At 48.3% G+C, this 12,734-nt stretch overlaps 5 protein-coding genes across 5 annotated transcripts; 4 read left to right on the top strand and 1 right to left on the bottom strand.

Moving 5' to 3' along the window:
- Positions 1 to 11: 11 nt before the first annotated feature.
- M430DRAFT_94566 (hypothetical protein) lies at positions 12 to 3,049 on the top strand (the record flags this gene model as incomplete). Its single annotated transcript, XM_024869846.1, has 3 exons — positions 12 to 173; positions 221 to 2,810; positions 2,862 to 3,049. 3 exons carry the CDS (start codon positions 12 to 14, stop codon positions 3,047 to 3,049), a joined length of 2,940 nt encoding a protein of 979 aa, XP_024724934.1.
- A 635-nt stretch (positions 3,050 to 3,684) lies between these two features.
- On the bottom strand, positions 3,685 to 6,114 carry M430DRAFT_130910 (hypothetical protein; the record flags this gene model as incomplete). Its single annotated transcript, XM_024862162.1, has 5 exons — positions 5,822 to 6,114; positions 5,548 to 5,758; positions 4,805 to 5,496; positions 3,775 to 4,757; positions 3,685 to 3,719 (listed from the first exon to the last, which is right to left on the bottom strand). The coding sequence occupies exons 1-5, from the start codon at positions 5,842 to 5,844 to the stop codon at positions 3,685 to 3,687; spliced, it is 1,944 nt and encodes a 647-aa protein (XP_024724933.1). The 5' UTR covers positions 5,845 to 6,114.
- A 292-nt stretch (positions 6,115 to 6,406) lies between these two features.
- M430DRAFT_130906 (hypothetical protein) lies at positions 6,407 to 7,304 on the top strand. Its single transcript, XM_024862161.1, has one exon. The coding sequence runs from the start codon at positions 6,604 to 6,606 to the stop codon at positions 7,048 to 7,050; it is 447 nt and encodes a 148-aa protein (XP_024724932.1). The 5' UTR covers positions 6,407 to 6,603; the 3' UTR covers positions 7,051 to 7,304.
- A 208-nt stretch (positions 7,305 to 7,512) lies between these two features.
- M430DRAFT_32152 (hypothetical protein) lies at positions 7,513 to 8,730 on the top strand. Its single transcript, XM_024866114.1, has 3 exons — positions 7,513 to 7,627; positions 7,685 to 7,774; positions 7,986 to 8,730. Exons 1-3 carry the CDS (start codon positions 7,572 to 7,574, stop codon positions 8,611 to 8,613), a joined length of 774 nt encoding a protein of 257 aa, XP_024724931.1. The 5' UTR covers positions 7,513 to 7,571; the 3' UTR covers positions 8,614 to 8,730.
- A 336-nt stretch (positions 8,731 to 9,066) lies between these two features.
- Positions 9,067 to 12,264, top strand: M430DRAFT_32151 (hypothetical protein). The gene is made up of 9 exons (XM_024866113.1): positions 9,067 to 9,266; positions 9,363 to 10,031; positions 10,083 to 10,445; positions 10,538 to 10,667; positions 10,718 to 11,269; positions 11,371 to 11,474; positions 11,526 to 11,630; positions 11,701 to 11,734; positions 11,827 to 12,264. Exons 2-9 carry the CDS (start codon positions 9,504 to 9,506, stop codon positions 12,117 to 12,119), a joined length of 2,109 nt encoding a protein of 702 aa, XP_024724930.1. The 5' UTR covers positions 9,067 to 9,266; positions 9,363 to 9,503; the 3' UTR covers positions 12,120 to 12,264.
- Positions 12,265 to 12,734: the final 470 nt, after the last annotated feature.

Below are 12,734 nucleotides of genomic sequence, written 5' to 3'. Positions count from 1 at the left end.
CACAGAAAGCTATGCTCTCTAAAGCTCTTCAGAAAGCCAACACAGCGGTACTTCTTGACAATGCACAGAATTTCGAGGGTGCCATACAGGCTTATTCTGAAGCATGCGCCTTATTGCAACAAGTGATGCTACGTAGCTCTGGCGACGAGGATAGGCGAAAATTGGAAGCAATTGTAAGTTCCTCGAGACCGATCAATGGGTTATTCTCTAACCTCTTTAGCGAAATACCTATACAAGTCGAATAAGTGAGCTCGGAAAGATTGCCCCCCATTTACGTGATGATCACAAAGCATTGCCCGCGAGGCCTGAGGGCGAGGACTATAGAGATGGGGCCGAGTCACCCGACGATGATGAACAGGAGGCTGCTATCATTGAAACTGCAACGGTCACGAGAATAGTGAACGACCAGTCTTACATCCCTGAACACCAACAAAGCCGTTCAATACCCTCGTCGCACATGCCTCGGCGGAGAGAGTCTCTCTTGCCATCAGCCCTGGATTCGATGCAATACAGATCACGAGTCACGCAGGAGCCATTCACGGAACGTCCCTATACCAAAATCCCTATGCGGGAGCGTGTGACGGAGACGAGCCTTAACCTTGCGCCACCAATGGAAAGCCAATACATGCCGCCGCCCCTTTCCCCAATGCGGCTGCAATCGCCCATGACCCGCGGAACACTTAGCAATGTTAATAATAGACAACCTGGGTCATTTCCTCCAAGAGGGCATACCCGGGCGCCTAGTAACGAATCGATGTCCTGGCTTGACACTATCGATGAATCGGGTGGCTCATCTGCATCTTCAGTGCATTCAAGAACATCATCTCTGGGCGTTCGAAGGAAACACATTCGCGCAGCAAGTGGGGCTACGGAGGCTGAATTCGATGCAGCACTGGATGCCGCTGTTGAGGCCGCGTACAACGAAGGCTTTGAACCAGAGGACACTCCCGAACCAAGCCACTATGACTATGATAACGATGATGAGATTGTTGCGAACGTGAGGCGGAGGGTAGAGTTGGCGAAAGAGAGGGTCCGTCAGACGGAAAGGGAGGCAGCTATATATGACGCACGTGAGAGAGAGAGGAAACGACTGCTTCAGCAGGAACTAGAACGACAGGATACGGTTGACGATGAATTCAATGGGAACGAGTCCGAGGAAGAAGAACGAATGCTTGAGGAGATGACGAGAGGATACGTGATGGATGACTTTGAATTTGGCTTATCGTCGAAGTCCGCCTTGCCGCGAGAGTCTGACTCCAGTGGCTTTTCTGGTCGGACCTGGCATAGCTCAATAGGATCCAACCCTACGACGGCAGGGACAACGCTCTCCACTGTGACCGAAGCGGCCACCATGGCACAGCTCCTCGCAAATCAGTCAAACACGCCACCCCCTAGCCAAGGCCTTCCACCGCCGCCCAGTCGAGGACTCCAGACACCCTTACCAGCATCGGCTTCTCAAGGCGTTCGGAGCCGTAGGCTTTCTGGACAGAATGCGAAACTGCTGAAGATTGAGACGGCGACAACCAATCTGGACATGGGACAGGTAGCACCACCCACACAGCCTCCCCCCATGCCACCCCCACAAGTCCCAATTGATGACAACTCCGTTCAACCTAAAACTGCCGGCTTACCGCAACATCGACCAACTTTATCCGGAACAGCAGGTCGGCCGCTCATACCACAGTCTGCTCGACATCCTTCGTCTCTATTCCCGGGCCCCAGCCCATCTGAGATCCTGTCCCCGCCAACACCAACTCTAACACAGACTTTCACTAATGACAGCGAAACCAACGGACAGACATCTCGAGCTGGTTCTCCAGGCCGCGCTCAATCAAGAACTGGATTGCGCAAGAACTTCTCATCATCCAGTTTGAAGAACATGAAGAGCCGTAAACTTTCGTTGTCTAATGTTGACGATGGCTCTGACGTCTCACCAAACACACCCATAAGTTCGTCATTCAATAGTAGGGATCTCAGTGCTAGACTCCCTGCCATGCCCACGCTTCCAACCCCAATTGCGCTAGCCTTCACGGAGAAGATGGATGGCGGGCCCACTGGAGGCCTATACCTATTCAACAATGACATAAGCTCTCCAGATAGTCCAGGATCGCTGGACCCGCTCAACTCGGGTGCACCTATACCTCTCGAACCTTGTCCTACCGAGTACTTACTACGTCCATTCTGGCTCATGCGGGCCCTTTATCAGACTATCGCACATCCAAGGGGTGGATACCTCTCGACTAAACTTTTCGTCCCACGTGACGTATGGAAAGTTAAAGGGGTGAAGATAAAAAATGTCGAAGACAAGATTTCGAATTGCGATTTTCTCACAGCGGCTCTTCTCAAACTTGCCCAAGTTGATACCTTCGATGCTGATGCAGTTCTAGAAGAGATGCAATCCCTGGAAGGTGTCCTCGAACATGTTCAAACAATGTTAACAAAGAAATTGGGTAACGAAGTCGGAGTTCAGAGCTCAGGAGGCATGTTTAAAGATGCGCCAACAGTGGGTGAGGTAGAAACGGGCAGTATAAGCAAAACTGGTAGTATGTCGAGCAAATCTTCGTCATTCTCGTGGCGAAGATTAAGGTCCAAGAACTCGGGCATAGGATTAGCTAATAGCTATTCCAACAAACCTACAGCAGCGGATGGACCAAAGGAGGGCCTGACGATGGGTACATTGCCCATGACCACGACGGCACTATCCAAAGTTCGTTTCGCAAAGAGAGATGTCAGCCAGCTGGAATTTTCGGGGCCAAATTCTAATTACATGGGAGCGCTGGCACGACTATTTGATGCCGCTCAAACCCTTGGTAGGTTTCTGTTAACCCAATCGGCGGGGGTGGATGCTAACAAAACTATAGATCAAATCGCGCGACAAGTTGAAGACCCTGGCCTTCGACACGCAGATAAAACCCAAGTGGGTCTTGAGCTTTGCACCCGCCACGCTGCCGAATTCTTCGGCTTTTACATATGTCGGTTTGTCCTCACGGATATTGGGATGCTTTTGGACAAGTTCATTAAGAGAGGGAGCGAGTGGGTTCTTGTTTGATGTTTGCGCTGCTTATTCTGTTGCTACTTTTTTGGGATATCCCTTTCAGAGCATTGCTCTTGCTATTGGAATGAATTTACGATATAGGGCGTTTTAAAGGGAAGGGGGTTCTGGCGACAATTCGAAGGCAAGATTGATACCAATGCATATTATATCCCAAGAGGCATTTGTACAATCAACAAGGCGTGTTGTATCTAGAGCTGTTTTGCCGGGAGGTCTTAAGCCTTCAGCCGTACATAATGTGTATCAGCCGTACATAATGTGTATATCGAGGGGCTGGAGAGGTCAATTAATCCTTAGCTGCATCCATTGAGCTCCTCGTGGAGGCACGAGAGAAAATCATGCCATTCCCAGCTATTCTCTTCTGAAAGATCCGTGAATTCACAAGTTGCTACCTAGCTACAAGAAAAGAGGCAGGAGTGGGGTTGTTGGGGGTGTGAGAAAAAGGAGAAGAGATATGAACTGGCCTATGGCATACCTAGCAACCCTAGTGACAAGAGCAGGCAGGATACGGTGCTATCAATGGATTTCAATTGATATCTCATACTTTCATCGTTATCGTGGCTCAACTGGTGCCTCTTGAAAAAATAATTTCCTATAGCCCATGTGCAGCTTCCGTTTTCTTCCCCTCGATATCACTGCATCTTTTCATATGTCGCCATCAATGAGCCTGCAAAACTAGTCAGTATACATCAGAGTAGCGTCAAGTCAAGGAACCATCTTACCAATGAATGTAAGCACCAATTTGCTTCGCACCTGACAGATATCCTCCGGAACAAGCCAAATTGTCGCCCCCATCTTCCTAGCAATACTGATACTAAGCTTTGCATTCAGATATGCATCGTCGTCTGTTCTGCCTGGTGTGACCAGCTCGTAGTCCACGTAGCTGCTCTTCATCCCATTCAGGACATCCAAGAAGAATATTCCGCTGCCTATACTTGGGTCCTTGAACGAGCGAATCGATGAGCTCTTGCCACCCTTCCGAGACATATCGTTCGCCCATTTCACCATTTCGGCATCCGTGATTTCACGCTTGCCTAATCGTTGGGCAAGCGCGGACAGTGTTTCGGAGATATCTTTGCGCATCAATTGCCAGACGAGTCCAAGCGTTAAGGTACGTTGTCCATCTGTGATATCTGCACCCTGGACACCGACCAGAGAGAAACGATTTTGCTTGCCGAGTTCGATAGCGTAGTTGGTGTTTTCTACAGCTTTGAATCGTGACATTTCCCCTCCGTTAGCTGGTGGCTTGTTCACGTGACGCCAGTTGACAGATCCTTTTACGACCTTATCATAGGCTTGCAAGAGGATTGTTCCATCCCGTAGGTCGTCGTACAAGGAGTTCACAGCGGGTTGGACATCGAGACTGTTGAGCCAGAGAGTGAAGACTCGTGCCTCTCGTTCACCTTCTGCATCAAAGTCGTCCACTTGAAGTTTATCCTCTTCGGTAATCGGATCTAACGCAGGCCATGTATTGAAGAGATTTGCGACAAAGGCTAGGTTCAACTTGGGGTTGCCAGCAACCAGCGATGATGGGGTCAGGAACTTTCGGCAGCCCAGCGCATCAGCATTCTGTAGTACTTGCTCTGCTCTCTGTAGCAGGTCATGAGTCTGTAGAGGACGACGATCGCAGTGCTCTGGTGCAATTTGAGCGAGTAGAACAGTATAGTTCTCGGCATCCTTGACATCATTGGAAAAATTTGTTACCCTAGAAATTATCAGTATAATATGATCCAACTAGTTTACAGTACATACCTGCGGGGCCAATTGGCGGCTTTCAGGTGATAGTTGACCCATCTCAAGAGAATCTGCTCGGGAGGTAATCTTAAGAATTGTTCCAGGGTTTCATCTTCTTCCAGCAGCCTGTACAACTCAGGGTGGAGCTTAATATCGATCTTTCCAAGGAGACCCCTTCGGATAATTTGCCATATAAGGCCCAAGATTAGATGCTCTCGAACCTCAATGATATCTCCACTTCCAATATTCACCACAGAACACCCGATACCTTTTGCGGATTCGATGACGATGTTGTTGTTTTCGGTCATATGGAATGCATTAAGAGACTTGATTTTCTTCCCGGGACGGTTCAGTACACGCTCATCGATGGTATCGGGAACGCTGTCGTTGATTAACTTTGCCAGCACCAGTCCATCCTTGCATTCATCGAACATCTCGAAGGTGTCTGTAGGGAATGGGAGACGGGAGCCAATATCCGGGTCGCCGGCCAGAACAGCGTTGATATGACGAGTAAATTCTGTTCTTTCATCTTCATTGATAGTATGGGTAACGTTTGCTGAAGATCCCTGAACCTGAATTCGCCCACTGACGCTTGCTTTTGGCGCATGGCCGCCACCTGTTTGTTGCGATACAGCACCCCGGCCAGGCGTTGCTGGACCAGTAGACATGCGCTGCTGCGCAGGTGATGATTCTCGAAGTTTTGAGATGAGCTTTGTTTAATTAGTATATCTTCAGTCTGGGCGGTCTCGGCTCCAACTAACCCCGACGTAGTCGTCTAGCTCAACCCTTCTTGAGGAATCCAGCTCGACCTCTTTCAGGGCCTGTCGGACAACATCGTATGGCTGCCTCTCGCTTGCTTGGGTTGCTTTGATGGCGGTCGCTTCATCAATATATCCTTTATCATCGACATCAAGTTTCCGGAATGCATCTTGGAGACTGAAGATTTCGTCCTGCTGGAATTGAGGATATTTCCTGCGCGCAGCCCAGTCAGTACAGGTTCACATCAGCCGGGATCTTGAGCGCCTTCATCAGTACCTCTGCAACTTGATAACATTCATCTTGAGACCTGGGCGATCGAAGTCGAGTTGGGCCAAGTCCAGTCAGAGTCGAAGAGATGGCGCCGAAGTGGGGTCGTCGGGGACTCTGCTATACGGAGTAGAGGATCGAAGGAGCGGGGCGCGTTGTCTGGAGAGGGAGATGGCGATACTCTGATGGGCGCAGAGGGAGAGGAGACGGGAATTGGGGGAATAGAATTGGGATTGGGATTGGGATTCCAGGACTTGGAAGCGTTCTGGTCTCTGGGAAGAGGAGATGTATGTTTCTTGCGAAAGGTTGGATAAGGTAAGGTATACCTTAGGTACCATCTGCCTGGGGGGCGGCAGAAGCGAGGGGTCACTGAACAGCCACAATTCCACGTAAATCATGACGCATTTTTCCGGCCCGGTCACTGTATTTTACGGATAATAATAATATGCACATGTATAAAAACGCCATAATTACGGGCAGGGTAAACCCTTGTTTTTCTTTGACAGGTATTTAATGTACTAGGGCGTATTTGGACTAGGGTAGGTTATAAATCCCATTCCTACAACAGAGCAAGGTATCTTCCAGGTTTGCACTCCACGACATTGTTCTGCTTGTTTTGCCCTGCGTAGGTATACCCATACCACACAGTCGCATACGACACCAGTGATCGGGGCCGTACCGCGATCTGCTACGGCTCAGATCAGGCAGTATCATACCGTTGGCTTTCCGCGGCGGCTGCCGGTCGTCCTTTCTTGCGAGACTCTGCGCTTTTCTTCCCAAGGGCCAACAACATGGCTTCTTCAACCCCGTTGGAGCATGTTCGGAACGTTTGGGAGAAGATGCAAGGGAACAGTCCGATATATGACTTCCTACTCTCCGATGCTATAATAGTCTCTGCAACCAAAGGCACCGTCAAAGCTCGCCTGACGCTCTCTAAAAATCATGTCAATTCCAGAGGGACGATCCACGGAGCTGTCAGTGCGACGATAACTGACTGGAGTGGCGGTTTAGCAATTGCTACTCATGGACTTGAGAAGACAGGTGCGAGCATTGACATACATGTCACGTACATCGGCACTGCGCAGGTCGGGGACACCATCGAGATTGAAGCTACTGCCAACAAGGTCGGACGCTCTGTTGCTTTTACGACCATCCGGATATACAAGCTTGTTGATGGGAACCCCGGATCAATGGTTGCAACAGCTTCACATACGAAGTACATCCGAGAAGCTAAGTGATAGACAACTTGAACGGGAACTACCTTAGTTTTGGAGCCGCAGTGTTTTTCTGGGCCTATTTTTGTTAACGCTATCTTCTTTGAGTCCAGCATGATATTCACGCACTATGAATGCTTGGACTCACTCGGATGGCGGAGAGAAGATTGTCCTCTACGTTCAGCTTTAGATACCTCCTGGTAGATCATCATCTCTCGTTGGTAATTGTGGAAGGACTACATTAGAGATTAAGAATTTAGAAGAGTATTTGAACAGCCACTCTTTGTTCGCCCGTTCGCTCTTGATGATTGTAATATATTTCTTGCCCATGAAACATTAAGCATTTATTACACTAGGAGCTACTCGCTGACCTTCGTTCCCCGGTATCTGGTGTCGCTATTCGAAGGGTGGAATCTCGCGAAGAAATTTCAACTCCAAACTCTTTTAGAAAAGCCTTTCTCTAGACTCTCTCCCTCCCTTGCCCTCGGCCCAACATCGCCTTCGATCACAAAAACAAATTTCCAATTGTTCGCCACATTTCCACCATGTCGACCTGCAAGATATGTTCCCAGGAGTTGATTATTGAATTGGATCCTGAAGAGTATGCCACACATTGCCAATCCTATTCTTCAAAGTGCCCGCAGGCTAACCGTTCCAGCTTTAACGAGGCTACATCCTCTGCAGCAGGTGGATCATCGACAAGTGTTCCAGATGACTTGCTCTTGACATGTGGTTGTCACTTTCATTGGTATGTGACATTCACAGATACTCTACCTAAGCCATGCCCCGTCATTCGTTATTTATCTCTTTGTTTTCAAGTTGGAACTCCATCGCTGTCACGTGCTTTCGATGCTGTAAAAGCCCATATGATGGGCATTATTCCGCGATCGAAGTCTTTCCATCGTTCCTGTGGTGCCTAATCATAAGAAGCCCCGCCGGCTACTGACTGGGAAATATAGGCAATGTTTTCTGGATGAATCTCCCCAGATCGTCACCTCACTTGCTTGCCCATCTTGCAATCGGTTCGTAGGATCAACGTCAACGACTCTAGAAGGGGCCCAGCAGTTGCAAGTCCTGACAAAGTATCACAATGAAGGTGGGATACAGGTGGATCTTGACGTGCTTCCCCTAATCAAAGAGGAAGCCTACCTAGTTGCCAATCCTGCTGCGCGGCCTGCTCGAGCCTTCATGACTATGTGCAGTGAAGGCGACGTGGGAGGAATTATTGAACTATTGAAAGCTATTGAGGAAGATGAGGATGATGATGAAGGGAGCATGTCAAGCGCAGAGCTTCTGCGATATCAAGACCCTCTTGATGGTATGAAGACTGGGTTACATATCGCTATTGAGAAGTCAAGAGAGGAAGCTGTTTGGCTCCTTTTGTGGTTGGCTTCTAGCGTCCCAACAGCAGCTTTTCCGGCTGAAGTTTCACAAGCATCACAGGCGATGGGCCAGGGAAGAGATACTGCACGAGGTCCTGATATCCGAGGCTTACGCGATGAGCAAGAAAGGACTGCTCGAGACATTGCTGCAACCATGGGAAACACATGGGCAGGATTTTTAGCGACCGGACTACTGGAGGTGTAGAAAAGATGGCAATAAGATACTACGGTGCACTGAAAACACGAGCAAAAATACTTTGGGGGATAAAAACATCATATAGAGTAGGTCAGGTAGTTGAGCATATACATACCTCTTTCGAACCTTGACTTCCGATAATGTTGGCGTTGTTGATATTGATTCAATTCTTTTTTTTCCCCAACTAGGTATACGGTCAACTGTCTTGCCCTACCTACCTAGGTAAGGTACCTTACCTTACCTTACCTACCTAGGTACCATCTGTTAATCTATCTTACCCATCTTTCCATTTCACCTTACCTGCGCACTACAAAGTACTGTAGGCGATGAACCATGACGTCATTGCTCGGCTTTGAGCTCGAGGCTTGAGCTCTGCCGCGGTCTCCGGAAACTTCGCAGCCAAGCAATGGGCCAAATTCGATATCACGTTGCATATTCTCCGTATACTTTGCATTATACCGCATCCTGTTGGATTATGCCCGCCGCAAAAGCAGACACGACCGCCGATACTGCCGTTCCTGGTCCCTGTAAGATATAAAAAAAAGGCCATGCCCCTCTTCCAGTGACGCGTGCAGCCTTGCACCTCGTTGATCCGCAAGAACTCCACGACAGTACTCATATTTGTCACCCTGCTGATTTACTGCTTCTACCAAATATCCCATGTGAGTCAAACAATCCAAGCCATCATCTCCCTATCTCAATGTTGAGGAAGCATGCTATTACAAGCTCCTAGAGATATGCTAACCCACGATCTTTAGAATTGTGAAAGAAGCAGCATCTACATATACCTACTAAAGATACGAGCTGGGACATATAGACATAAGGGCGCTGCAACCAGGATTCTGCATAAGCCTTCTACGATTTCTCAAGCGGGGGTCAAGCTCGCCGAGCCTTACGAGATGGCATGTCCACCCACTGTGAATGCGAAGACACCCCCCGCCAACATAGACCGATCATCTTCACTGGACAGCGCTCCACAATTGATCGGGCAACTGAATCAAGATGGAATTGCAAGTCTTGAAGAGAATAATACACATTCTGCACCAACCCTTCATAGTCCTCCACGATCTCTGAAAGCGGCATTAGAAGCAGTCGCGAGTTCTCGGGGAGGCAGCATAGATACAGCATCGGAAACCGCTAGCGAGGAAGACTATGATGCATTGAAACATGACCCCACGGCTTTTGTTAGAGGGGGGAAAGGTGGAGGGTTCCTGGCTGATAGCAATGGAGTGCAGACACCAGATGCAGCCATAAATGGGAGACAACATAAAGATGCGAAAATCCCTTCTTCTAAATCGCACCCAGGATCAACAAGACTGAAGAATATACCGGTTACTCTGAATAAATTGAAAGAGCCCGGTCGATATGTTTTGACGGCAGATGACAGCAGCGCATTGAGTGAGATCTTGAAGATGGGTATGGAAAGAGTGCGTTGGTTTGTCCCTGATGTTAGATTTATGTTTAATTTGTCTCTATAGGAGAAAGATTCGGCATTTCCGAGAAGGCGGAGCAAGTTCAGCGATTTGGTTTTTACACGGCAATTTACCGCATTTGATAGACAAAATGCGGACGCTGTTAAGTCTCCTTTCCACGGATTCTTCACCTTATTCTGGCTTGGGATTGCCTTATTTATGATGAGAGTTGCCGCTGCAAATTGGCGACAGTACGGAAACATACTTGGCACAAACGAGATCATGAACCTTATGTTCCACAGAGATGTAATGGTTCTAGGCTTGTCAGACGGTATAATGTGTGCCGCAACGGGGTTTGGCTTGATCCTGCAAAAGCTCATTTACCATGGATTACTGAGTTGGAACAGGGAAGGATGGGTCATTCAGAGTGTAAGTGTAACCACTCATTGAATATTTGATAGCAGATATTCAACCCAGTCCAAACGCTCTATACTTAGGGGCTAATAAACTCATCTGTCTAGTTATGGGAGGCCCTGTATATCTTTGCAATCCTACGCTGGACGCTATTTCGCGAGTGGCCATGGACACACACGGTCTTCTTCGTCCTCCATGGGCTGGTCATGCTTATGAAACAACACAGTTATGCATTTTGTAAGACGAAGAATGGCCTCAATTCGAAAGCGTGGCTGACCACATTTTAGATAATGGCTACCTGTCAGAACAATATAAGCTACGGGCCACCCTTCAGCGCAAGCTGAAACAGTTAGATAGCATTGTGCCAGTAGAGACACCCTCGGCCTCTTCCTCTAAGATTCCACCTCTAGCTACTTCTTACCTGGATTACCAGCCTACGGCATCTGGCCTGAATCAGCGACGCCAGTCTCAGCGAAGTTACTCGCATGGTGACGAGGTCTCAAATATTGCCCAGGTAGCTGCCCTGTTAGAATCCGGCGAACCGCTTGACACCGATCAAATACAGACCTTTGAGCGTATCATCAAATGGGAGATCGATGCTCTGACGGCAGACCTCAAAGGCAAGTGCACGGCAGGCGGCAATCTTTATCCAAATAACTTGACCATCACCAATCATTACGAATTCATCGTTCTTCCCACATTGGTTTATGAATTAGAATATCCGCGAACAGAGAGTATCAATTGGTACTATGTTGCCGAGAAGACAGTTGCGGTATTTGGGATTCTGGGAATAATGCAGATGGTGGCTCAATCATTTATTTACCCAGTGGTCATCAGAAGTAAGGGATACCTTTCTTCCTTCTTTCCAACCCTTCCACTCCCAAGTTATCCTTCTCGTACACTTACTGCAAAAGGTACAAGCTAATCTGAACGCCCCTAGCTATCGAGATGAAGGAGGCAGGCCTAACGCTACAAGAGCGCCTTGAGGCATTTCCTTGGATCTTGAGTGATTTGATTTTCCCATTTATGATGGAGTACATGATGGTGAGCAGATATTAGATTTCTGGATTCGCCATCCTGCTAATTCATATTCAGAGTTGGTATGTTATCTGGGAATGCCTCTTAAACCTTATAGCGGAACTCACTTATTTCGCCGACCGCGGATTCTATGCAGACTGGTGGAATAGTGTCTCTTGGGACGTAAGGAACCCCCCCCCCCCTCTCTCTCTTCTGCTCTCATTAAGCAATAACTGATTCCCCGATCATGCAGCAATTTGCAAGGGACTGGAATCGACCCGTTCATAGTAAGAAACCCATGGCATTCAAACTTCCTGCCTCCGTTTACTTATAATCTGTTTTAGAGTTAGAGGCAATTACTGACATCTTGATCATCCAGACTTCCTGCTTCGACACGTTTACCATTCGTCAATCTCCACATTGCGAGTCAACAAATACACAGCGACTCTGATTACTTTCTTCCTCAGCGCATGTGTTCACGAGCTTGTCATGTGGTGTCTCTTCAAAAAGCTCCGTGGGTATTTGTTGTTCCTGCAGATGATGCAACTGCCGCTTGTGCGGCTGAGTCGCAGTAGGTGGCTTAAAGGGAAAGCAACTTTAGGTAACCTGCTGTTCTGGATAGGTATATTTACGGGGCCTAGTCTCTTGTGCTCTCTTTATTTGATTATTTGATATCCCGCTCACCGATATACATGTATTATAGACGAACTGAACCTGAGCTGTACGATAGATAGTGTGAAATCGGAGTATATAGGGCGTTTTGGAGGGCTCGGAGTACCAGACTATAAGAATTCAAGAATCCACTTCTGGGACCGAGAAGACCGAGAAGCTACTGCCTTACCAAGTTACCGGGGACCCCTAACGAGTAGTAATTAAGCTATCTACGGAGTTGTAGTAGGGACTGGTCCGAGTGGGTGAGGTGGTTGTGTTCTAGATGCGCGACACGTGATAAGATTTAAGCTAGTACCATCCGACGACATAGTTAAAAAGCTCAGCTTGTTATCATATGCTTATGGGGAACCCCGGCCAGGATCCAACGACGAAGCTTCGAATGAGCGGCCATTGCGTTTCATTCGACTCCGCCCTTGACTGGAACGATGAGTACATGAATTGAGAGGGAGCTGAGCCTCTTCTACCATCCAATTCCAGCCTCTTTGCTGTACATTAAACGTCCAAATTGGCCAACTTCATCAAGACCCTAGCGCAGCACGCCAAAAACGTTCCCAGATACTTCCCCGGAAGCCTCCTCAGTTCGACTTCAGCCTGGACGTCCCAACAGGGCGTGGC

This window comes from Amorphotheca resinae (assembly GCF_003019875.1).
Source record: "Amorphotheca resinae ATCC 22711 unplaced genomic scaffold M430scaffold_1, whole genome shotgun sequence".
Taxonomy (NCBI): Eukaryota; Fungi; Ascomycota; class Leotiomycetes; order Helotiales; family Amorphothecaceae; genus Amorphotheca; species Amorphotheca resinae.
The sequence above is the reverse complement of the archived record's forward strand: the minus strand, read 5'-3'. Positions and strand labels throughout refer to the sequence as shown.

Coding starts and splice junctions, on each gene's coding strand:
- M430DRAFT_130906 (XM_024862161.1), top strand. CDS start 6,604: ATGGCTTCTTCAACCCCGTTGGAGCATGTTCGGAACGTTTGGGAGAAG.
- M430DRAFT_32152 (XM_024866114.1), top strand. CDS start 7,572: ATGTCGACCTGCAAGATATGTTCCCAGGAGTTGATTATTGAATTGGAT. Junction 7,628..7,684: donor ATTGAATTGGATCCTGAAGA/GTATGCCACACA, acceptor TAACCGTTCCAG/CTTTAACGAGGCTACATCCT. Junction 7,775..7,985: donor TGTGGTTGTCACTTTCATTG/GTATGTGACATT, acceptor TGGGAAATATAG/GCAATGTTTTCTGGATGAAT.
- M430DRAFT_32151 (XM_024866113.1), top strand. CDS start 9,504: ATGGCATGTCCACCCACTGTGAATGCGAAGACACCCCCCGCCAACATA. Junction 10,032..10,082: donor TGAAGATGGGTATGGAAAGA/GTGCGTTGGTTT, acceptor TTGTCTCTATAG/GAGAAAGATTCGGCATTTCC. Junction 10,446..10,537: donor AAGGATGGGTCATTCAGAGT/GTAAGTGTAACC, acceptor TCATCTGTCTAG/TTATGGGAGGCCCTGTATAT.